The 21064-nt window shown below is 36.7% G+C and overlaps 1 protein-coding gene across 2 annotated transcripts in view; it reads right to left on the bottom strand.

Moving 5' to 3' along the window:
* Window positions 1–20524, bottom strand: part of SLC27A6 (solute carrier family 27 member 6) — a 40588-nt gene extending 20064 nt beyond the window's left edge. For both annotated transcript variants that reach the window (XM_058044408.1, XM_058044409.1), the window contains exons 1-4: window positions 19849–20524; window positions 11809–12015; window positions 9549–9707; window positions 8435–8559 (exon numbers count right to left, since the gene is read on the bottom strand). In XM_058044408.1, coding sequence (XP_057900391.1) covers window positions 8435–8559; window positions 9549–9707; window positions 11809–12015; window positions 19849–20362 — 1005 coding nt within the window. In that variant the 5' untranslated portion in view covers window positions 20363–20524. The remainder of the gene's footprint in view (window positions 1–8434; window positions 8560–9548; window positions 9708–11808; window positions 12016–19848) is intronic.
* Between the last annotated feature and the right edge of the window lie 540 nt (window positions 20525–21064).

The following is a 21064-nucleotide window of genomic DNA, read 5'->3' as shown; positions in this document are numbered from 1 at the left end:
TGCATTATACAATACTAAAATCTGACATGGATGTAGCCTGGAACAAAGTATCCAAAAGTTGCCCATAGGTGTTATTTTTTACAGTGGTTTGTTTTTTCAACTTCAGACACAGTATCACAATGCAACAGTGTAGGTTTTTACATACTTGAAATAATAACATCTATTATATTATATATTAAAATTCATTATATTGTCAATGAACAACAATAATATTTTTTTACGCTAAAATGTTTCAGTGTTACTTTGAACTTAATCAGGAAAGTTTTTAATGTTTTTTTCTTCCTCCACAAAATTGTTCACCAATTTTAGGATATTTCTGTCAGCTCAACATAAAATTCGAAGTGGGTTATTTTCCTTGAAATTTCAATGCTAAATTGAAATGAAATGTGAAATTTAAATGTGTCCATAGCCAAACTACAGTTATCTCTTGCTGATGCCACTGAATTATTCAAATCTACTGACTCTGCTAAGATACAAAAAATAGCTCAAGAGACACTTTCAAGAAAATTCTTTGTTCCACAATGAACAGAAAAGACAAACATATGCATATATATACACACAGTAATTGAGTCTTTCATCAGGCTAAGAACATTCAAAACCTCTAGAGACCAAGTTAATAAAAAAAAACTTTGCTTCTACTATTTTTCTTTAAGAAAAATAAAAGCAGTGATAGCTGTTTGCTGAAAAGATAGGTTTTCTCCTAGTCTAGTTCATCTTCTAGGATGAACCAGAAGACAGTGGCTTACATGGACTATAGTGCTTGGGATTTTTTCCCAAAAGAACAAATATCATATCATTTAAAAGTGCAGTAATTTCATTTTCTCACACTACTTTGGCTGGTTTATATTAATACTGCAGAAAGTTGTTTCTCTAGTTGAAAAGATGCAGAGTAGTCCTGAGAGGACTACATCATCCCACTTTGCTTGCAATGTTAACACCTATCATCAACATCAACAATACAATGTAAAACAACTTCACTTCAGGAAGGGATGCTGCCATAGCAGTCAGGCTTTTTGCAAAAATACAAAGAAGGTATATGATGTTATCAAAAACTGGTCACAGAAAGCAGATTTCTTAAAAGGTAGAGGAGTAATTCACTTCTTCACAACTCAGGTAGATCCACTGTCAGATTGCTTTGCTGCAACTGCTGTATTTGTGAGTCAGCCCCACCATAGCTGTACCTGTCTGTCAATGCAAGATTCCATGAAGAGCAGGGCTTTCTGGTGAAGACATGAACACTGTCATGAATTTAGCAGTCTTTCAACTGTAAGAATGAAAACTATATGTCATTTCATCTCCTGGCAGGTTTAATAACTATGGTGAAAATTATTAAAATTAGGGAAACTTCAAGCAGTGAGTTTTACTCACATTAGTTTTACATGTGAGTAAATTAATATAGAAATATTTTATCTATTTTTACCTTTTTTATAACTAATACATGACATTAGTTCATGTTAGCTTTATGTGTAACTAACTGCCAGTGTAAAGTGACCCACAGTAAATAAAACAGAGTTAGCCATTCTAAGATCTGTCATCTGTTTTTAACATCAAACATCGTCACATATATTATTGTCCAGATCACTGCCGAAGTCCAGCTTTTAGGACAGGCATGTTGGTATCCATGGGCATGGTGGCTGAATAGTTACAGACTAAATCAAATGCTGCAAGCAGGAGAAGGGAAGGAAAAGAGATGATAATTCAAACAAATTACAAAAACGTGGTTGAATGACAAATACTTAGAGTGTCCTAATGAAAAAAGAAATAAAATAAATATGCAGAAATTCATGCTTTAAACTGACTAGACCAAATAGGCTTTGAGCTTCTACCATTTTCAGATGGCATTTAATTTACCTTTGGTACAATAAATAAAGGGGTAGAAGGAAATCCAAGGAGTCACCTAACATATCTCTCTCTGCTCCAGCAGAAAAGCTCTGTTAGGCCTGGGCCATTCGTGACACCTGATCAAGCTGTGGCATGTCAGCCAGCTGCCCTGCAGCAGTTGGTATGCAGTAATTGTGTGCATGCGTATTCCTAGCCCACTGCAAAAACACTGTACCAAATTAACACCTCCTACGCTAAAAGCTGTGTTTCCTCACAAAATCTCCTTTACAAAGGACTCAGTGCCTTACCCTGGTCACCTACCACAAATAAGTTCAAATTGCATGTCCTCTGACAATTCAATTATGATTTGTGTTTCTGAATTTACTAATAGCTCTCCACAGATAGTTAGGACAAGAGAGTTTAGACCAACAGAATGTAGTAACATTTTCCCAATGTTTCCAAAAATGTCTATTTATTTTCCTGCACTTTGATTTTAATTTCTTAATTCAGAGTGATTCTTAAATAAAATGGGTGTTCAGTTTACATACACTTCTTTCTAACAATAAAGGTGAAGCATTTTTTCAATATCTTTTTCATTGACATCAATGCATTAATATGCAAGAATAGTTCTTACCATACACCTGGAATTTTTTTTCATTCATTCTGCCAGGATCTTTGAACTGTGTACCAAACATCTGCACACATCATAAATCAGTTTGACACAATATGTCTCTGTCTCGCATGCTTGTTTCTTACATATATTAACTAACTGACAAGTCAAGATCTGCCTTATTACATTAAACACCAGATTCCTGGGATTTTTCATCCAGCAGTCTTTTCCCCTTAAGTGCTCTCAATAAATTACTTGGAATATCTATGTGATTAAGCGGTTGTTAAATGCCTCTTAGAGTGTTATCAGCAGTACACTAACTGATGCAGGAAGTATTCATGATTGCAGCTACATAAAAATGTGCTGCATTTAAAGCAGCTACTTAAAACAAACACAAGAAAACAAGTTCATTGCCCTTCTTTTATTATTTCTGCACAAGGAATATCCAAATGGGGAGAAGCAAAGATAATTCAAGGAAAGGAAGCATGAATTGTTCTCTGTATCATGCCCTTGATGAAACTGAAAGCAATCTCAGGGCCTGAGAATGCAAACATCTGTTAAATATAAAATATGATAAGAGATGAGACAGGATTTGCATTCAAGTATTTACATGGTGTGTATGTAACAACACATTCACCAATTCCTCTATTGATACATTAGCCCTGAAAAAGGGGCATCAGGTAGTTAATCAGACTGTAAGATGGGAGATACTCTACTATTACAGATATATTTTTCAAGATGCACATCCATGTTCATTATTTAGTAATGCCTAATTATAAACTGCAACTAGATTTTTTGAGCAAAACACATACCCAAATTTAAAAATACAAATAAAAGAGAACAGGAAGTGTGTGAAGAGATGCACTATAAGAAAGGACAATAAAATTAGGAAAAGGACACATCTTTCTAGTTCAGAAACTGGTAGCTTGCTATTTAATATAGCTCATTCTCACCCCATTTCTAATAATCAATCTCCTGATAATCTATTAGAATTATATTCTAGAAGAAGATTTCTTCAATCAGTTCTTCAAAGAAGAAATATTTTGTTTAATTGTATTCCCATCTCCTCAGAAACAAAAAAAAAAGTCACTTTTGTCTGTGTTCCACCCAGTAATATGAAGCATTGTATTTTTGGTGATTGTCCCAGGAGCACACCAGTCAAAACAAATCACACAAAACCTTTCAAAGGTCAGTTCAGAGAATTAAAGCGCATACAGATTATTTCTTGTGGTGCATGTTACACACACTATTCTGTGAGCAATATGAAGCTTCCCTTTGTGAAAACATGGCTGTGATTTCCAGGCTTTAATATAAGCATGACTCCACTTGTTTAACCCAAAAGACAAGTCTAGGAAAAACTGGAAGGAGAGAAATTGGTCAAGTTGTATGACCTCTTAGGTCATGATCCACCATGCTAGAATCAGTAGTTGATGTTCTAACTAGCCTTCAGTGCTGTTTGTATATAAAAAACTAATGCTTCCTAAGATATCACAGAAACAATTTTCCATGAAGAACATCTCAAAACCTTTTACCATTATTACTGAGGAGGATGAGAAAATAGATACAGGACCATTTGTGGGTACCAAGAGAGGTAGGCCAGTATCTGTAAGTATCAGAAGACACTAAGAAAAATAGGTGGTTTTATAATCTGTTTTAAAGCCATTTTTCAAATGGCTTTAAAATAATACTGTTGTTGTAGTTATAGCAGTTGAAAACAAGATGTTTGCCATGACATACAGTCTGTTCTTTACAAGGTCAAATGATACAGTCTAGAGAGAAAAAAATACAAGCTTCCAAATTTCATGGCCTTTTCTAAGTTTTAATTTAAGATCTGCTGGGTATGTTCTTAGTCTAAAAGTTATATTTTCTCTAACAGTATGTACAAACAATGTTCAATTTTATTTTAGGCACTGCTGATATTGCAGTAAGAAATACTTGGATTAAGAATGATATCTTATGTGCAGATGGCTTCAGGTTTTTTTTTTTAAAGGTTAGGTCACTACAAGAATAAACAAATTGCAAAATTCACCCCTAGAAATTAAATTTTAATGACACGTAGAGATTCTTAGAAGCTTTCCCAAGGAAGGTACAGATGTGGCTGTTTGCAACTGTGTCACATTACTGGTTTAGCGTATTCAATAAAATATTTATGTCAAAAACCTGCAAGGGGTTTAACACATTTCCACTCTACATTTTAAGGACATCAGAAAGAACAATTTCCAGTACCAAACATAAATTGAACTAAACTTTAATGGGAAATAAAATGTGATTAAAAGTAAAACCTGCATTTTAGAGTGCCTAGTGACTAATTTCTCCTTGCTTATGTGACCATTAAATTCCCTTCCTTTAAGGAAAACTGCTTCTTGGTGAGAGACAGTGCTATCTAACTACATAAACCCCATCCTTACATCACTTTTCACAACACTTTAGTCAACTGTAGGGAAATAAATATTCATTCTGTTTTCTTATCCCAGTAGCACTGAATTCCTTGTTTTCACCTTCTTCACTACTGTTGTTCTAACACAGAAGACTTTTAACACAATAAATCCTAAGCATCTTCTCTGAAGTAGTTTCAGAGAGCTTAATCCTATCCAAAGAACCTGTGGCCAAACTGTATCTATTAGAGAGACTGTCTTGCCCCAGCTTAACAAAACAAAGTCTGAGAGCTGATAAGCATGGTCTTATACACTTAGGTAACCCCAAGGAAATAAGAAATATTACCTGTGCCAGAGGATAACCCTGTCTCAATACCAAGCGGACATAAAACAGGACACATATTAAATGGGAAATTGTAAGCAATGATACAATTATTTGTGACACAGACTTTGAATAGAAGCAGAAGTGAGCTCTGGTTTTAATAGAGAGCTTACCTATTTCATGCAAGGTATCATAAATCAGACAAATACTGTCACACTGCATCACAGCTTACAAAAGTAGAAAACATGACATAATGGTTAAGGACACTGATTTCTAACCTCTGTTTGTAACACTTTTCAGGATGCAAGTCTTCTTTACAGAAAAGCAGGAAGGAGATACTGCATTACCACTCCCTTCTTTCCAAAAGCTTCAGGATACAATGCATTATTAAATAGATCATTATGTCAAATTTGAAATAAATCTGCAACTGCCTTTGGAAGGTTTCATTTACAGTTCAGATGCTAAAATTTAAATTAGCTGCAAGTGTCTAAGGAAAATATATCCACGGATTAGAAGAGAAGCATTCCAAGGCTTTTGCTAAGAGGCAATACAGGGAGCTCTGCTACGCCATACTCTTGTAGTTTTTCAGATCACTGTTAATAGAGACTTTCAGCAATGTCAGCCAGCAAGACCAGTTTATCAATTTTCTAAATATTCTTCTTCACTGGAGTAGTCATGCTCATATCTTACAGATGGATCCGTTTTGTAGCTGCTGATGGCTATTAGCCATCAATGCTGGTAACTGTATTTTCCTACTATCAAAATGCTGCAGAAGAAGTGTTTGGAAGAGGACAGGCTTGAGGATTACTCACTTGGAAACCCAGCAAAATCTATAAATGTCACATAAAGCCAGATCTTTTTGTACTTGTACCTAAGGAAAAAAGATAACTTCCTTTTCTAACAAATGTTCTTTCCAGACAACAGATTACTAAACCAAACTGGATACAGAATAACCTCAGAAAAATTTGCTGCAAGAGTCTTTGAGAACTTTTGCAAATATCAGTGGGAGGCAGAATGATTAAACAAGACAAAACCAATAGGGAAAGCTCAGCCAAGAGCCTACATGCTACCACAAAGACTAGCCCAAAGTTCAATTCAGAATTTATGAAGTTTGAGGCCACAGCATGGACTCCAATTGCAAACAATATACCATTTATTTCAAGTTTAGTGTTAAAGAAACATTAAATTAAATTAAGAAAATAAGGTAATTGCCATGGATTTAATCTGGGTTGATGAGAAGGGCTTTGTAGCACTCCAATCTCATGAACAGTGCCCATGTAATATCCTGACATAACTTTAAAATGCACCATATCTTTCTCATGCTGCTAGCATACATTGTACTTCTACATTAACGAAACTTAAATAGGGAATCCAACTCAGGCAATTGTTTTGCTTACCTGAAAACTAAGAGTAAATTGCATAAGATATTTTGAAACCTTCCACTTATTTGTGCGAACATGTTTCTCTTCCAGTTTTAACATGACAGATACTTAGTATTTTTCTTCAAGTACCTAGCTGTCAAACTGATTTGTTTTATAATTTGAATTTTTCTTGAGGAGGCTTAGCAAGCAAGTAAAAACAAAACAAAACCCTGTAGCCTCACAGATGAGAGAGCTTAGATAAGCCAGCTCCTAGAAAATTAACACATAAATTAACAAATAGAATAGTTATATGGTTAATGAATAGTTAATGATTATAGTTAATATAACCACTGTATGCAGTATATAAATAGTTAAGGATGGTAGAAATGACTTTATTTGAACAATTTAAAATTGCTTTTACTTCACAGTAGCTTGGTAAAGATTGAAAATTAGAAGAGTTTGTTTGACAAATTAAGTATATTAATCTATAATTTGTGCTTTAACATAAAAAAAGGAGTGTGAAAAGAAGTCATGTTCTTCCTGTACAGTAAGAGAATAGAAAAAGGGAATAATTAATATCTCAGACTGCAAACACAGCAGAAGTTACGAAGTTTTGGTGAGAAGGGAAATGATGTTATGGCAATCAAGTTAGCCTACAATGGAGGAAAAAACCCCACAATTTATAAAAACTATGCCTCCACAATGCCTTGACTTTTTCTTATGATTTATAACTTGATTTTTTGTTATCGACTAAGTTTTTGTTTATTTTACTAGAAAGTTAAAATCCCCCAAACAAATAAAAATCAAAAACAAACTAAATCCCAAGACATACCCCCCACAAAAAAACCCCACAACAACAAAAAAACCACACAAAAAACAATCAGAGAAGGTATCAGTATTCTGGTTTCTCATCAGCACCAGAGGTCTTCACCAGGCCATTATCCATGCTCCCTTTAATTCAAGAACTTCTACTTTACTGGGGTACACATGGATAGAGCAGTTGGATCCATAACCCACAACTACATTGCTTAAATATACTTTTGAAAATTTTCCTCAGGGAAAAGCAATCCAATGACCTTTTCCATTCTTTGGTCAGCAACTCCGATATTAATGCAAATTATTATTCTGTTGCAAAACAAGACTGATTTGCATTCCCTTATTTTAGAATACTGCTTAAGGATGATGTTAATAATTTTCAAATTAAATACTTTGAGTTTCTGGTACCTTTTCCTAAGAGATGAGTCATTTTAATAAGATTCACTGAAAAGGAAATAAACCACTGATTATTTTTGTGAAATAACAAAATGAAATTATGATAGCGGCAAAGGGAGGCTTTTCAAAGCGGTAACAGTTGCACTGCATCCAACTTCTGTATATTTTCACAAAATTCTTTCTGTTCTGCTAAATATTTGTTGTCTAGAATAGTTCTATATTTGGAAAAAAAAGCAAATTGTTCACTTTGAACAAAAAGCTGCTAACCTAGACCAAGCCCCTTCTAAGTTTAAAAATATTATTTAGATGGTCTCAGAATATGCACATTTCGCAAAACAAAACAGTGCTAAAACATAGTGTACAAAATATGAGACCTCTGACATACAGAGGTGCCAAGAAAAGAGTTCTGAAAATTTAGAAAAGGCATTGGAAAGTACTCCTGGTTGTTTGAACTTACCTTGCAAAATTCCATGAAACAGTACTTTATCACAGATGATACTGAACCAGTTTTTATTGTCAAAATTGTTCCTTATAATACTTTTAGCATATCTTCATGATTCAAGCCATTATTTTTATTTAAGCATCTACATATCACCGCATATTTGCAGAACGTCACATAAAAGGAAGGGCAGAAGTACATGCCTAATACAGTTTAATTTCCCTTTTACCATATCCACTTGAAGAAAAATAAATGTACTGACAGACAAATAGGCATCACTTTGATTCCACTTACCACTGGCTGATTGCAAAGGTAACGGCACAGTTCTCCAATGTACTGGATGACAGTCACGTTGTACTTTCTGCAGTCATTCCAAAACTGACTAGCTGAGAACTTCTTTTTTAACACACAGGTTGCACCTTTATGGAAACAGTAGGGAAAATGAAATCAGGCAATTGCTCCACATGGCAGCTTAGCTACAAGACAGATTATCTGAGGAACTAAAACTCTCTTGCTCAGAGAGCTAGGCAGTATTTAAGCTGTTTTATTTGAAGATATGTGTTCAAACCTGGTAGGCAAAGAAGGCAGAGGAAATCAGCCTCCTGGCTGAGACAGCAATGTCTCAGAATAGATCAGAGCTTAAAAACAAGTCAGCTTCTCTTCTTACAACACTGTTGGTGTTGTAACATATTTTAAGAGTTTAACATGAACTCTTGTGTTCAAGCGTTTCAAGCTGAAAAATCCAGAAGATTCAGGCTGATTAGTAAATCAAGTGAGTATCACTGAAGCCTTATTTCTCAAGAAAGTATTCATTAATGCTGATAATATCTGATATATTCATTAATGCTGATAATAAAATAAATCTTTTAGAAAGGAGCCATTGAGGACACCTACATTGTCTCAGTAATACATCTGATTTTTTGCCAGTGTTAAAACACAAAAGTAAAAGTACACAAATCAAATGGATAAAAAGTTAAGGGATTTAAAAATACATGAAAAAGCTTGCACAGTCAGTAGTAGTCAATGTATTTGTCAATATTTTAAGTTCACCAAATACATTTTAATTCTATTCTACTGTACAATGCTTAGTCGTACATACACTAATGCACCATACATACTGCCAAAATACTATATATGTTCTTAGCCTCCTTTTGACCTAAATATGAAGAAGTCAAAACATTTGTGATGCAAATCATGACAACTAATTCTTCACCACAAAGAGAGCTTGTAGAGATCACTTGTTAGTACAAAACATCCCCTCTCCCCAAAATACATAGTTATTCCAAAAAAGACTACTCACTGAATTTGAGCAAAGCATTAGCTTCCCTAGGGCTAGTGAACCTAAGCATGTTTTAGACATTTTATAATAATTCATTCTCTATTAACAACAAAAGCAAACAAGCCTTACCCAGCTGAATGCATCCACCAATGCCAAGAAGAGAAGCTGCACTGTGATAAAGGGGCAGAGTAATATAAATGATGTCTTCTGAAGTAGCACCAAAAGCCCACAGTCCAGCAGCTCCTTTAAGAACCTGTAAATGACTAATGACTGCTGCCTTTGGAAGACCTGTAATAAAATCAAAATAATGCACTAAAGCATTTCTTAAAGGGAATCTGTATGAAGTCTCTAAAATCACAAGAGAGTCAATTTTTACTTCTGTAATCAAATTGTCAACCATCTTTTTAGACAACCTAAACAGACAACTGTCTGTTTAATACAATATTGCATGTTTATATAAAGATTAACCAGTTTGTAACCTCATCTCTTTGCTATTTAGTTTGATGTCACAGTCATTCAAATAAGTGAAAACATGAAGAAACTCACTGGTTTGCTGCTAGCAAATTATAGAAAGCAAGAAGGGACAAAAAATGTACTGTAGATATGGACCTCTTTTAACATAAAGAGGTATCACACCAGATCTTGTTCAGGCAAGAGTTATAGTGATAGTAAGGCAAATAAGAAAGGCATGGGATCTTCATGGAATAGGTCACACAATGGGTGCTTATCTAAGAATCAGACATCTTCATATTTGTTTTAGAACTCTACGAAGCCTACGATGAATTAACAAAAAAGAAAGAAATTTGTGAGAAGACCACATCAGTTAGGTTCTTCTGAAAGAGTTTGCTCAAGTTCAGCACAGCACTTGTCTTCAGCAACATGCAGACTCTCAGGCAAGGGCTTCTTGTGCTACTACCCTTCACCTATTAATCTGAGTAGGGGATGTGATCTTGCATAATATATGTGTTCTCAAACACACACACAAATTTCAGGCTGAGTCAGGCTGATGATGAACGGTGAGAACAGTTCAATACTTTAAAAAATAGAATGATTCACAAAGTTTTCTCACCTATTCTGCAAAGCTACGGTTCATTTGAAGACTTAGCTAGAGCTGGAAGTATAATCTGTGGAGAGGTGATAGCTATTCCTCCAGGCTATTCCACTTTTCTACACTTAAGTGAAAAGGGAATATGCCTAGGTTGGCAATAAATTGCTTATAGTAAGAAGTTTTCTACAGTCTTGAGTTTTTACTTCTGCCTTTACAGACAGATTACTACAGACTTTGCAAAACACTCCTTTCTTTTAACTAAGATTATCAGTCAAAACATGTGAAATGTTCAGTAACTCAGAATTAGTTATTCCATACTCTTCAGACTACACAAACTTTATGATATTAGTTACATAGTACATAATAGAAATTCAATGTAAATTCTTGTATTTCATACAAAGTTTCAGAAATATTTCAAATTCTACATAAATGAAACTTGAGACTTCACACAGATACTCTGATTCTAATTGTAAGAACAAAATCATCCCATCTGGATAATTCTGTAATTTTTTTAAGCTAATTTAACTCCCAACTCTTAACAAGCAAGCTTAAGCATAGTTCTATTAGTAGAATTTCAAATAAAACCTCATCTCTTGACAATATTTATAACTTCCTAACTTATTGGAGACTGATGTTCTTATCTCCTAATTTTTCCTGAGAACCTGAAGCAAATAAATTAAATTATTATTTGTATGAAGGAACAAAGCCTCAAACCACATAAGTATTTTCAATCTTCATGTGGCTAAAACTGTTGCACTCAATTGAATGAGAATGCCAATCCACTCAGCTTAAAAACAATGCTGCCTTTCATGTCAGTGATCAGGTTTTTTTAAGTATTAGCTTCTTAGCTGCTGGAGCACAATTCAGACATCTGTTTCTAAACTAAAAGGCTAGTAACTTAATCCTATTTTCTGTCTCTACAGTGACCTGCATAAAACACGACTTAATGTAAGAAAAACAAATGTCTATTTGTGTGTTTCAAGATTATTTTTTAAAGTTCTAGGTAAAAATCTTAATAACTTTAGCTAGGGAGTGTTATGTGGTCACAAAATACTATCTATTATGATTGTAAACTGACCAAAAAAGCAATGTTTTATAAACACCTGAGCTGTGAAGTAATAAGAGGTAAAGCCTTTCATTGTATTTGTACAATGTGGCAGGAAAAAATAAAGAAGAGAAACCCATAAACCACTGAAGAGAAACCCAATATGAGCAGTTTTCTATAGTAATGCTTCTAGATGAGAAACATGACATTTTGCTATTGAGATACCAGAGTTTCAGAAAAATCAAGTTTCTAGATGTAAGCTGAAGGAAAACATGGACTCTTTAGAAGATCTGTACCTGTTGTTCCTGAAGTAAATATATATAACACAGCTGACTTGAGAGTGTTGGCAGAGCATCGATTAACTGGAACAGGGTCTTCAGCTGCGGCTTCTATTTTGTCCAAAAGGGTATGCACATTTGGATACGTGGAGTCCTTGGCCATTATCCAAACACTAACATCTTTTTGAAGTTTAGGAAGAATTTCTTCCAACGTTCCAAGCAAATCTTAAAAATTAACATGAAATTATGTTAATTCCATTATGCCTTCATAAACCTAGATAATAAAGTATTTTTTCTCTTAAAGTTTTACTTTTTATAATAGAAAAAGAAATGCAAGTCACCTCCATGGATATAGATTCAATAAAATAACAATGAACTAGAATGAAAATCCACTGAAAACAAGATATAATATGCTAAAAATACCGCTGATCCCATCCCATAGTAGAATGATCAACTAGCTGTCAAGGCAAACTTGTGAGCCTTGATTATTTGCTCCTATTGTCCACATGATTTTAGGTAACACTTAGTCATTGTTAAGACTAGAATGAAATGTGGTTAAGTTTCAACTTCAAATAAATCTTGAAGAAATCCATTGAGGCAGATATATGCATAACTGATAATTACAGTACAGGTTTCCTTGGATGCCCTCAACAGCAATCTCCTTTTGAGAACTAATTTTTTTTCAAAAGCACAGAAGTGACTAATTTAAAAAGAAACAGCAGTTTAACTAAGTTCTATTCTGTTGGCTTATCAGGAAAGAAACAATGAGAGCAGTTCCCAGAGTAAATAAAAAAGAAAATATATAGAAGATATAATCCTTAAATAACCTATTTGGTATTTATATTTTGAAGCATTTTTACAATGTCACTTTCTCAGAAAACTGCACAGTCATTAAAGTACTAATCCAGGAAACATACCAAGAACAGGAACAATACTGTTTCCAGTAGAACTCATTTATACCTTAGGGCTTTGATACATCTCAGTCTAAGTAATTAATCTTACAAATAAACCTATGGATATAAATTTATTTTATTATCTCAGTTCTTATAATAAATAAAGTTGAATAAACTTTGAATAAACAAAGTTGGCATGACTCACCCAGAACCTCACAATGAGGCATTGCCAGAGCCAATATTTGAAATCCTGATGTCAACTCCAAACTCACTTCACAAATAATAAATATGGATACCATATGCATAAATTTTATGCCAAAACAACTGAAGATTTTTAATCTTTTAGAAAGCTGCTTTAATAATGATAGACTGATGTAGTTAATTAATAACACACAATTGCTATTACAGATATACTGCCTACTATCATCAACTAAACATGTTTTACAAACCTAAAGCCTACAGAGTACAAATTTTATATATTTTATGAACATTTAGCAAATAGATCTGACGTAGTGTAACATTAAAAATTTTGCTTTCTAACTTCCTAGTACTGCAGAATGATTTCAGGAAGAAATCACCCAAATAACTTTAAATCTGAAAGATGCGGTTTGAATCACTGGAGTACAGTCCCACTTTAGACAGCAACACAGTGAAAAAATTTGAACAAAAAATAATATCAATAACAGTAGTATTAACTGCAGGAAACCTGATGCCATGAATGTCAAGGTTCCTTGGCATGTTAATTCTGTCTAGCTGTGGTATTATGGAATTATGGCATATTTTTGAGCAATAAATAGAAAAATACAACTGTACTGCTTCTAACACATATTTATCAATGAAGTGTGATGGAATAACTATGTACATATTACCATCTCATACTGACTTTGTCTTCCTATTATGAATATATGTCTCTCAAATATACTAAGGAGAGCTTGTGTAGAACCTAGCAAAAGAAACAGGGGTGTTGGAAGTAGCTGGTGTTCTATTTCTGTTTTCAAAAGTAGAGAATATAGATTCTCCACCATTCTTTATTAATGCAGTAGCTTCACCTACAATGCAAATCTGTCAAAAAGAAGAGGATTTCCCTCTTCTTTTTCTTTTTTCCCCCTTTTTGTGCGGCAAAGGAAGAAAGATAGGAACTATTAATTTCAACCCTGCAGACGCACTCATTTAAGATTCAAAAATGACATGAGGACACAGTTCCCTTTTGGTAGACTGAAACATATCTACCCAAAATAGTTAAGATTAATCATCATATTAAACATACACACTTGTAATTTTTTCTCCAAACACTCACTCTTAAAACCAGTGGCTCTGGAGCTTTTTACTGCTATTGAACAATTAAATGATTACACAGCATAATTTTTCTTCTGTGCTCAGGAATCTACATGAACAGCTTGTAATTAAAAGTTATCGTGAAACAAACTTCTCAGTAGATAGCACAGAACAGAATAAATAATAAATTATTTCTTGAATAAAAAAAGGTAAGCTAAAACAGCTGTATTTAAAGTGTCAGAAACTGAAAGTTACTTCTGGAACACACATGAGATGGGATGTTTGGAGATGACTCTCAGTTGTAACAACATATTTCCAAATAATAGTTCTAATGATCGTCAATTAACATTTTGTTCCCCAAACAGAAAACTTCTGTGCCAGACATTGTGTAGGGCTGTCTAGTCTTTACATATCATCTTTTCCACCTGTCAGGAAGACACAGCCCTGTTGGAAGAGCTATAATTTGTATATTTCTAGAGGCACCTTGTATGCGCACCTCATACAGAAAAGCAATTACAGTAAAGCAATTGTGCTATTTAAACTTGAGAGTTTTACCCAAATAATACTTATTTACTCTTTACACTACAAAAGTATATTCAGATTTTGGGTTACTTGTTTTGGGAGAAATATCTCCTCATACAAAATTTGGCAAGTTCCATCTGTGCTGTTTACATGGCTTGTATACAAATGTTTGCCATTTGCTAGTTATTTGGCTCCTACTGGGAAAAAATATCTGGAATTTATCAGGATGGATATGTTTTTTTGCTTTTGTTTGCTTTTTTCTCGTCTTACTTTTAAAGCATCATTCAGTAAAAGTTTGTGAAACTGTTACTTTATATTCACATGAATACATAACTCAGTTACATCTTTTGAGAAAGCAAGGAAAATATGTTTTGAACTACTGTCCCAGGCTTCCCGTTGCACAAAGGTTTTTTATGTTATTTTCTAGCAGAGAGATCATGCAGGCTGTTGGCAAGGACACAGTCCCACGCTGATGAAAGGAATACATTAGATTATGAGATCAGTTTGTACTGAACAGAAAGTTACTCAGAAAGAAAACTCCAAGAAATGGTTCTTACATAACTTTGATGTGTACCCTGGCTGATATGTTCAGGAAGTTATATCAAGTCCGGACTCTTCCCCACACTGTCTGGCCTCAGAAAGTAATTGTTACTTGTACTTGATTCCCCAAGTGACTCAGCATGGCTTCTCACAAAGTAATAATAGCAGAAAAGTCAGATGCAGCTCAGGATCAGTGCTGGTGTCTTGAAGTGCCACTGAAGGCAGTAAGAATAACAAAATAGAAACCACCTTGCAAATCACAGTCAGCTCTTTTTTACCCCCAAAGACCATCTGGGACAAGACACAGACTAGAGTAAGAGCAAGTCATCACAGAGATATGGTGTCTAACAGAGCAGGTGTCTTCCACAGTCCTCTTCTAAATGTTTAGGTCTAAATAACTTTTTATTCCAAATGGAAAAGAAAAGGTTGTTTCCATACAATCCATTCTTTTATTTCATTCAGTGACTAACATGACAGATGAGACTTCTAGTTGTATGTAACATCAACTGACTTTAATTTACAAATTCAAAAAATACTTTGCTTACTGTCTTTCTCCAGGATTTAGACATGCTTCTGTCAAGCTCAGAATACACCCAGCAGCAGCAGCAGAAAGCACTGCTAGTGCCTCAAGAGTAAAAACTTCTGGCCAGAAAAATGCAATACAGCTGAGAGACAAATCTCTGTACAGAACTGCAAAATCACAAGACGGCTGTGAATAGAAGGGGCCTCTGGAGGTCACCTTGGTCTGATCTCCCTGCTCAAGCAGAGCCACGTAGAGCACACTGCCCACACGTGTCCATGCAGCATGTACACTCCTTTAATAGCCTCTGTTATCAGGACTGATGTAAATCAATCTCATGGAGTTTAGAAAGCAATCCTTTAACAGCTGAATCCTTGCATCAGAAGTCATGATGGCAATCTGGGATGTCCTACTCTGGGCTGAATTCTTCCCAGTAGGAATAGATTAGAGATGCCCTGGCAAATAAATTCCATTTGTGCATTTCTCGTGGTTCACTGAACGGTATGTGTTGTTTAGTACTATTGCTGATGTAGATACTGCTATAGATACAATGATAGAACAGATGCAATGTAATCCCTTCTTCAAGCAAGTCTTCGATCAATAGAAATATGCACCAAAAAGGACATAACACCTTAAAAGATGTCTTCATTTTAGGCAGCGCCTCCTCTGTTTAACCAGAAGCTTATTTAAACAACTAAGGGGGGCATAGTCTGGTAACCTGTAGTAAGAATGAACAGCTTCAGAGAGAGAAGAACATAGTTTCTTTCTTTCTCTTTTACAAGTTCCTCATTGACATAAAAGTTAGTTAACTACTGTTTTATTAAAAATGCAGTTTGAAACTCTAGCTTTTGAACCTCTTTCAAGAAACATTCCCCTAAATGGGAGTGGCGGGAGAAAATGTTTCTGGGAATGGAAGTGTGAAAAGGTTAAGCAACAAATTAAAGCAAGAGCTAAATATTCTGGGAACAAAGACAAATGAGAGAAGTTAAAGTAAAAAAACTCTGTCTCTCTGGCACAAAGGCAAATGGAAGGAATAGAAAGACTAAATATTGGCAAATAATAGAATCCATATTTGCCTTTTAGCCAGAGCCTGGACAGGAAGACAAAAAAATGTACTTGATTGCACTAAATTAATTAAAAGACCATCAGTGTCATAGGAAAAAACCCCACACTTTAGAGATAGCCATTTCATATAGGAAACCAACAAGAGAAAGAAATCCTGAAGTTTTTATAACATATCTGGGGCTTTTTATAACATATCTGAATAAAACATTCAGTTGCTGAGTTCATAGAATACATTAAGACAAAATCAAATCCACAAAACTTAAACACTACTGAAACACTCTGAACTAAAGTTAGAAAAAGCAATCCAAGTATGACAGAATTGTCAGATCAGAAGAAAGTCTGATTCCAAGTGCTGAAGCAAAGACAATACTAATTGGATGGGCTTACCAAGCCACAATGCCTGACAAATATGCAGGCACACACACAATAAAAGTTAGGAGTAAAAAAAGGCATATGAGAGTGCTCTTATAAGAAGCAACATGAAAAATGGAACAAGGTATGGAAGACAATGCAACCATAAATAATATCAAACCTAATTGTATGGAGGTATCACATTTGTAAGAAATAAAAGCATTTTTGAAAATGAGGTACAAAAAATCTTCAAGATGCAATCATCTCACACAAAAGGAGGCTACATCAACAGTCTGAGCAGGGAAGATTTTGCCATAAACTATCATCAGTGAGAATTGTTTCAGGCAGCAGCTGAAGGTTCCCTTCAGCATAAATGAAACCTTAATATTAACTAGATATACAGTAAGATATAACAGTAGAACCTGTACATAGGCTCCTGTTTTAATGTGCTGTTACAGACAAGAATTTCAAGAGCAAATTTGGTCTTGCTGAACACAGGGAGTAAAATTGTTAAGGGGATAATTTCTCCCGTGCTGCAGTCCATGAATAAGACCAAAGGTCATCCAAAACACTGAAGATATAGTTTCTAGCCATTGCAAGAAATAGAATTGCTAAGTAAACCTGCATTTCTTTGTGGAGGGTAAAAAACCTACATAGTTTTAAAAGAATTTCACTATCCAGAAATACTGCCATTACATACTATTCTCTGATTTTAAAAAAACAGTCTCAATTGCCAGACATGATGCCTGTCTATGGCAATGACAAATGTTAGACCACAAGTGGATCGGTTGTAGTGTAAATGCTTCGTAAAAAAAAATATATACCACATTCAAACTATCCACAGTTCTGTGAAAATGGTGCCACAAGGGGAAAAGGAACAACTCTTGTTTATTGATGAGGAAGAATCCCTTGACAGTCACAATAACACTGAACAAAAAGATGTTTAATAGATTTCTAAGAATTATGTAGCTGACTGTGTAATCCCACTGTTAAACATTGCTCTGAAATTTTTATGAACATCAGGGGGAAATTATTATCTATAACAATTAGGTTCAATATGTTTCTTTCAAGAGTGGTATGAGTTAGGCCTCACAGCCACTGGTCTGTGTGTACACTTTCAATTGCCAAACCTGGACTCCTTTGGAGAGGCTACTGTATTATATGGTCAATAGCTAAGGACATAGCAACTTTAACTTCTTTCACAGATAAAAACAAAAAATGAGCCTCTAAGTCCTGAAGGCTCATGGGACCAGCAGATTTACAGCAGAAACTAAAAGCCATTAATAAAGTAAGAAGTCCAAAATGTAAAATACCAGCTGAGAGACTAATTTGTTGGTATTTGTGTTGTATCAGCTGTCTGCACACAGCTCTTCCCTTGAGAGCAGAGGCAGAATCCCAGAAGAACATAGTTCAACACAGTTGCTCTCACTATCAGCTGCTGGTAGCAAATTAAGACCCGAGAAACACAGTTCCCAGCGCTGCTCTGCAAATGCGTTTTTCATCCATTAGTTACCTCTAACTTAAATAAAAACGTCTCTCAGATGCAAGCTCTGATACAAAGTTTCTCCCTTTCCACAGTCGACGAGCAGAAAGTTCCTGAACATTAATTCCCTTCCTCAATCCATACACTCAAAAGTACATATTCATAAGAAGAAACTAAACAAGATTTTTTTTAATTAAGAAAGCAAAATGAAAAGCTGTCAGTTCAGAACTCTTGTTATCATGTATGTGGATTATATTTAAATTGGTTTTGTTTTCATTGGCTTGTTCTAATTACCAAACATCTTAAACTAGGAAACCATATAGAATCAGAATGAGAAGATTTATAATTTAAGAATATGCAAGAGAAAAATTTTTGAAAACACAGCTTTATAGCAGTAGATATCAGATGGAAGAAAATTCTATCATTTAGGTGTCATGGGTGTAAAACCCCACAACTTGTGTAACAGTATTAAAGCAAGAAGGTGTGCAACAGAAAAAAGGCAAAGGAGACTTGAAACAACATTTTTAAAGAGAAGGGACAATATGAGACAAATAATATGCAATATTTAGTTATATTTTCTTCCAATCAAGTGTCAAGCTTCTGTGTGGTCTTTGAGCCTTGAAGGTTCACTTTCACTTCATCATAATGAGTTTTGGCAAGTTAATGTTTTGGATCTGTCTTCAGTTTATACAATTAACCCCAATTTGAACATACAATGAGCAGGATGCCTACAACAAGATTTTAAATTCTTTTGAAGTATTTAATAAAAATGTAATACTCCAGAAAGTTGCACCACACACACTACCTATTCAAACACAGCAATTTCTTCGACAATGCAACACCAATAGTAAGTTTGTTATTATGAATCAACCTCCTATGTACTCTATTTCCAAAATTTTATTCTTGTAAAACTGTCGTACCTCTGCAAACAATTGAACAGCAGAGGCTGTACAGTCCAAGTTTAGACCTTCCAGTTTTGCAGTGTGTTTGATCAGTAGAAAGATGGGCAGGTAGTACAAGAGAATAAAGAACATTACTTAAGTAAGATTAAATTTGACTGTTTGAGAAGTAATGGGAAATTATTCTTAATGGGTAATTTTAATGCTTTCAGAGACACTTTTACTGACACAACTAAACACTCAGAACAGGCTGTACTCAGATGTGGAAAACTCTCCTGTAATACACATTCTTTAATAAAAAGTTAAATGGATGTTCACAAAGCAGAGATATAATTGATTCTGCCAGAGAGGCTGAAGCTTTATAACATTTTGAAGCCTTCTCCAGCTCCGTATTTCTTTCATTCTGTGAACATTTCTAAATCAGGTTTCCAACAAACAATCTGGAGGGCCAGGTATGTGGGAGACGTGATATTAAAAGCTTTGGATGCAGGAATGAGGAGTATACCCTACCTGCTCCCACAACCAGTAGCTTGGGCTCACAGCTACTGACACAGTGCAGGAGAGATCTGAAGCGGACATTGAAGTTGAGGAACGCCACCACGCAGCCCAACTTGGCCAGTCCAAACCACACATGGATGAAGTCTGGCTCGTTCCCCATCAGCAAGGCCACCGTGTCCCCCTCCTTCAGAGCCTCGTGCTGCAGGAAGACCTGTGCTATCCTGTTACTCCTCCGGTCCACATCTCTGTAGGTGTGAACTGTCCCTTCGTAGATGAGGAACGGTTTGTGGGGCTGCTTCTCCGCCAGCTTCACAAACTTGTCCAGGACAGTGACAACCCTCCCCTGCAGCCGGTACATCTCCATTCTCGCCCCATAGGTCACCACTTTGAGCAGGTATCTCAGGTCGGCCCAGAAGTAGGGGAAGAGGAGTTTCTGGATGAAGTGCAAGGAAAGAATCCCGACAGCAGCCCCCGGTACCCAGGAGGGCGGCACTGGGAGCGGGTAAAGGTCGTCCCAGCCACGCATCTCTCCGCAGCCGGGCCGCCGGGCACACAGCCGGGCAGGGCGCAGAGGCGAAGGCCGGCACGGGCTGAAGCTCTTCCCGCCCTCACCTCGTCCACAGCGGGACGCCCGGGCCAACACCGCTCAGGAGCAAGGGAGACAGGGAGCTCCGACGGCACGGCACGGCACGGCCGGAGCCCCCGCCCGCCTCAGCCTCGCCGCACCTGCGGGACGGCCCGGCGGGAGCGAGGCGGGAGTGCCTGCGCTGCCCGCGCACGGCTGAGGCCGGACACCTTCTCCCCCCTCGGCCCTGGGACTCACGCACAGCACCGGGCTGCTGCTGCCGCCGCTGCTGCCGCCGCTGCTGCCGCTGCTGCTGCTGCTGCCGGCGAGGCGGCGGCGGCCTCTCCCTGAGCCGGTTGCATAAGGCGCGATCTCCCGCTCACGCCCGCCGGCGGCCGCAGCCCGGGGCTGGCTGCCGGGGAAGGCGGCGGCGCAGGAAGCCTCGCCCCGGGCCGAGGCGGCGGCTGAGCGAGCTGCGGGCGCGGTCCCGGTCCCGGGGAGGGCGGAGGGCGGCGCTGGGGGCAGGTGGCTCCCGCCGGCCGCTCCCGCCCCGCCCCACGGAGCGCGGACCCGCCGGTCCCCGAGCCCGGCCCGCCCTCAGGCCTGGCCCCCCGGAGCGGAGGGCCGCCGGCGCCTCAAGAGTTGAGCGACGTTCCCAACTCT

This window comes from Melospiza georgiana, chromosome Z (assembly GCF_028018845.1).
Source record: "Melospiza georgiana isolate bMelGeo1 chromosome Z, bMelGeo1.pri, whole genome shotgun sequence".
NCBI classification, from domain to species: Eukaryota; Metazoa; Chordata; class Aves; order Passeriformes; family Passerellidae; genus Melospiza; species Melospiza georgiana.
This window is presented reverse-complemented; position numbering and strand designations above follow the sequence as displayed.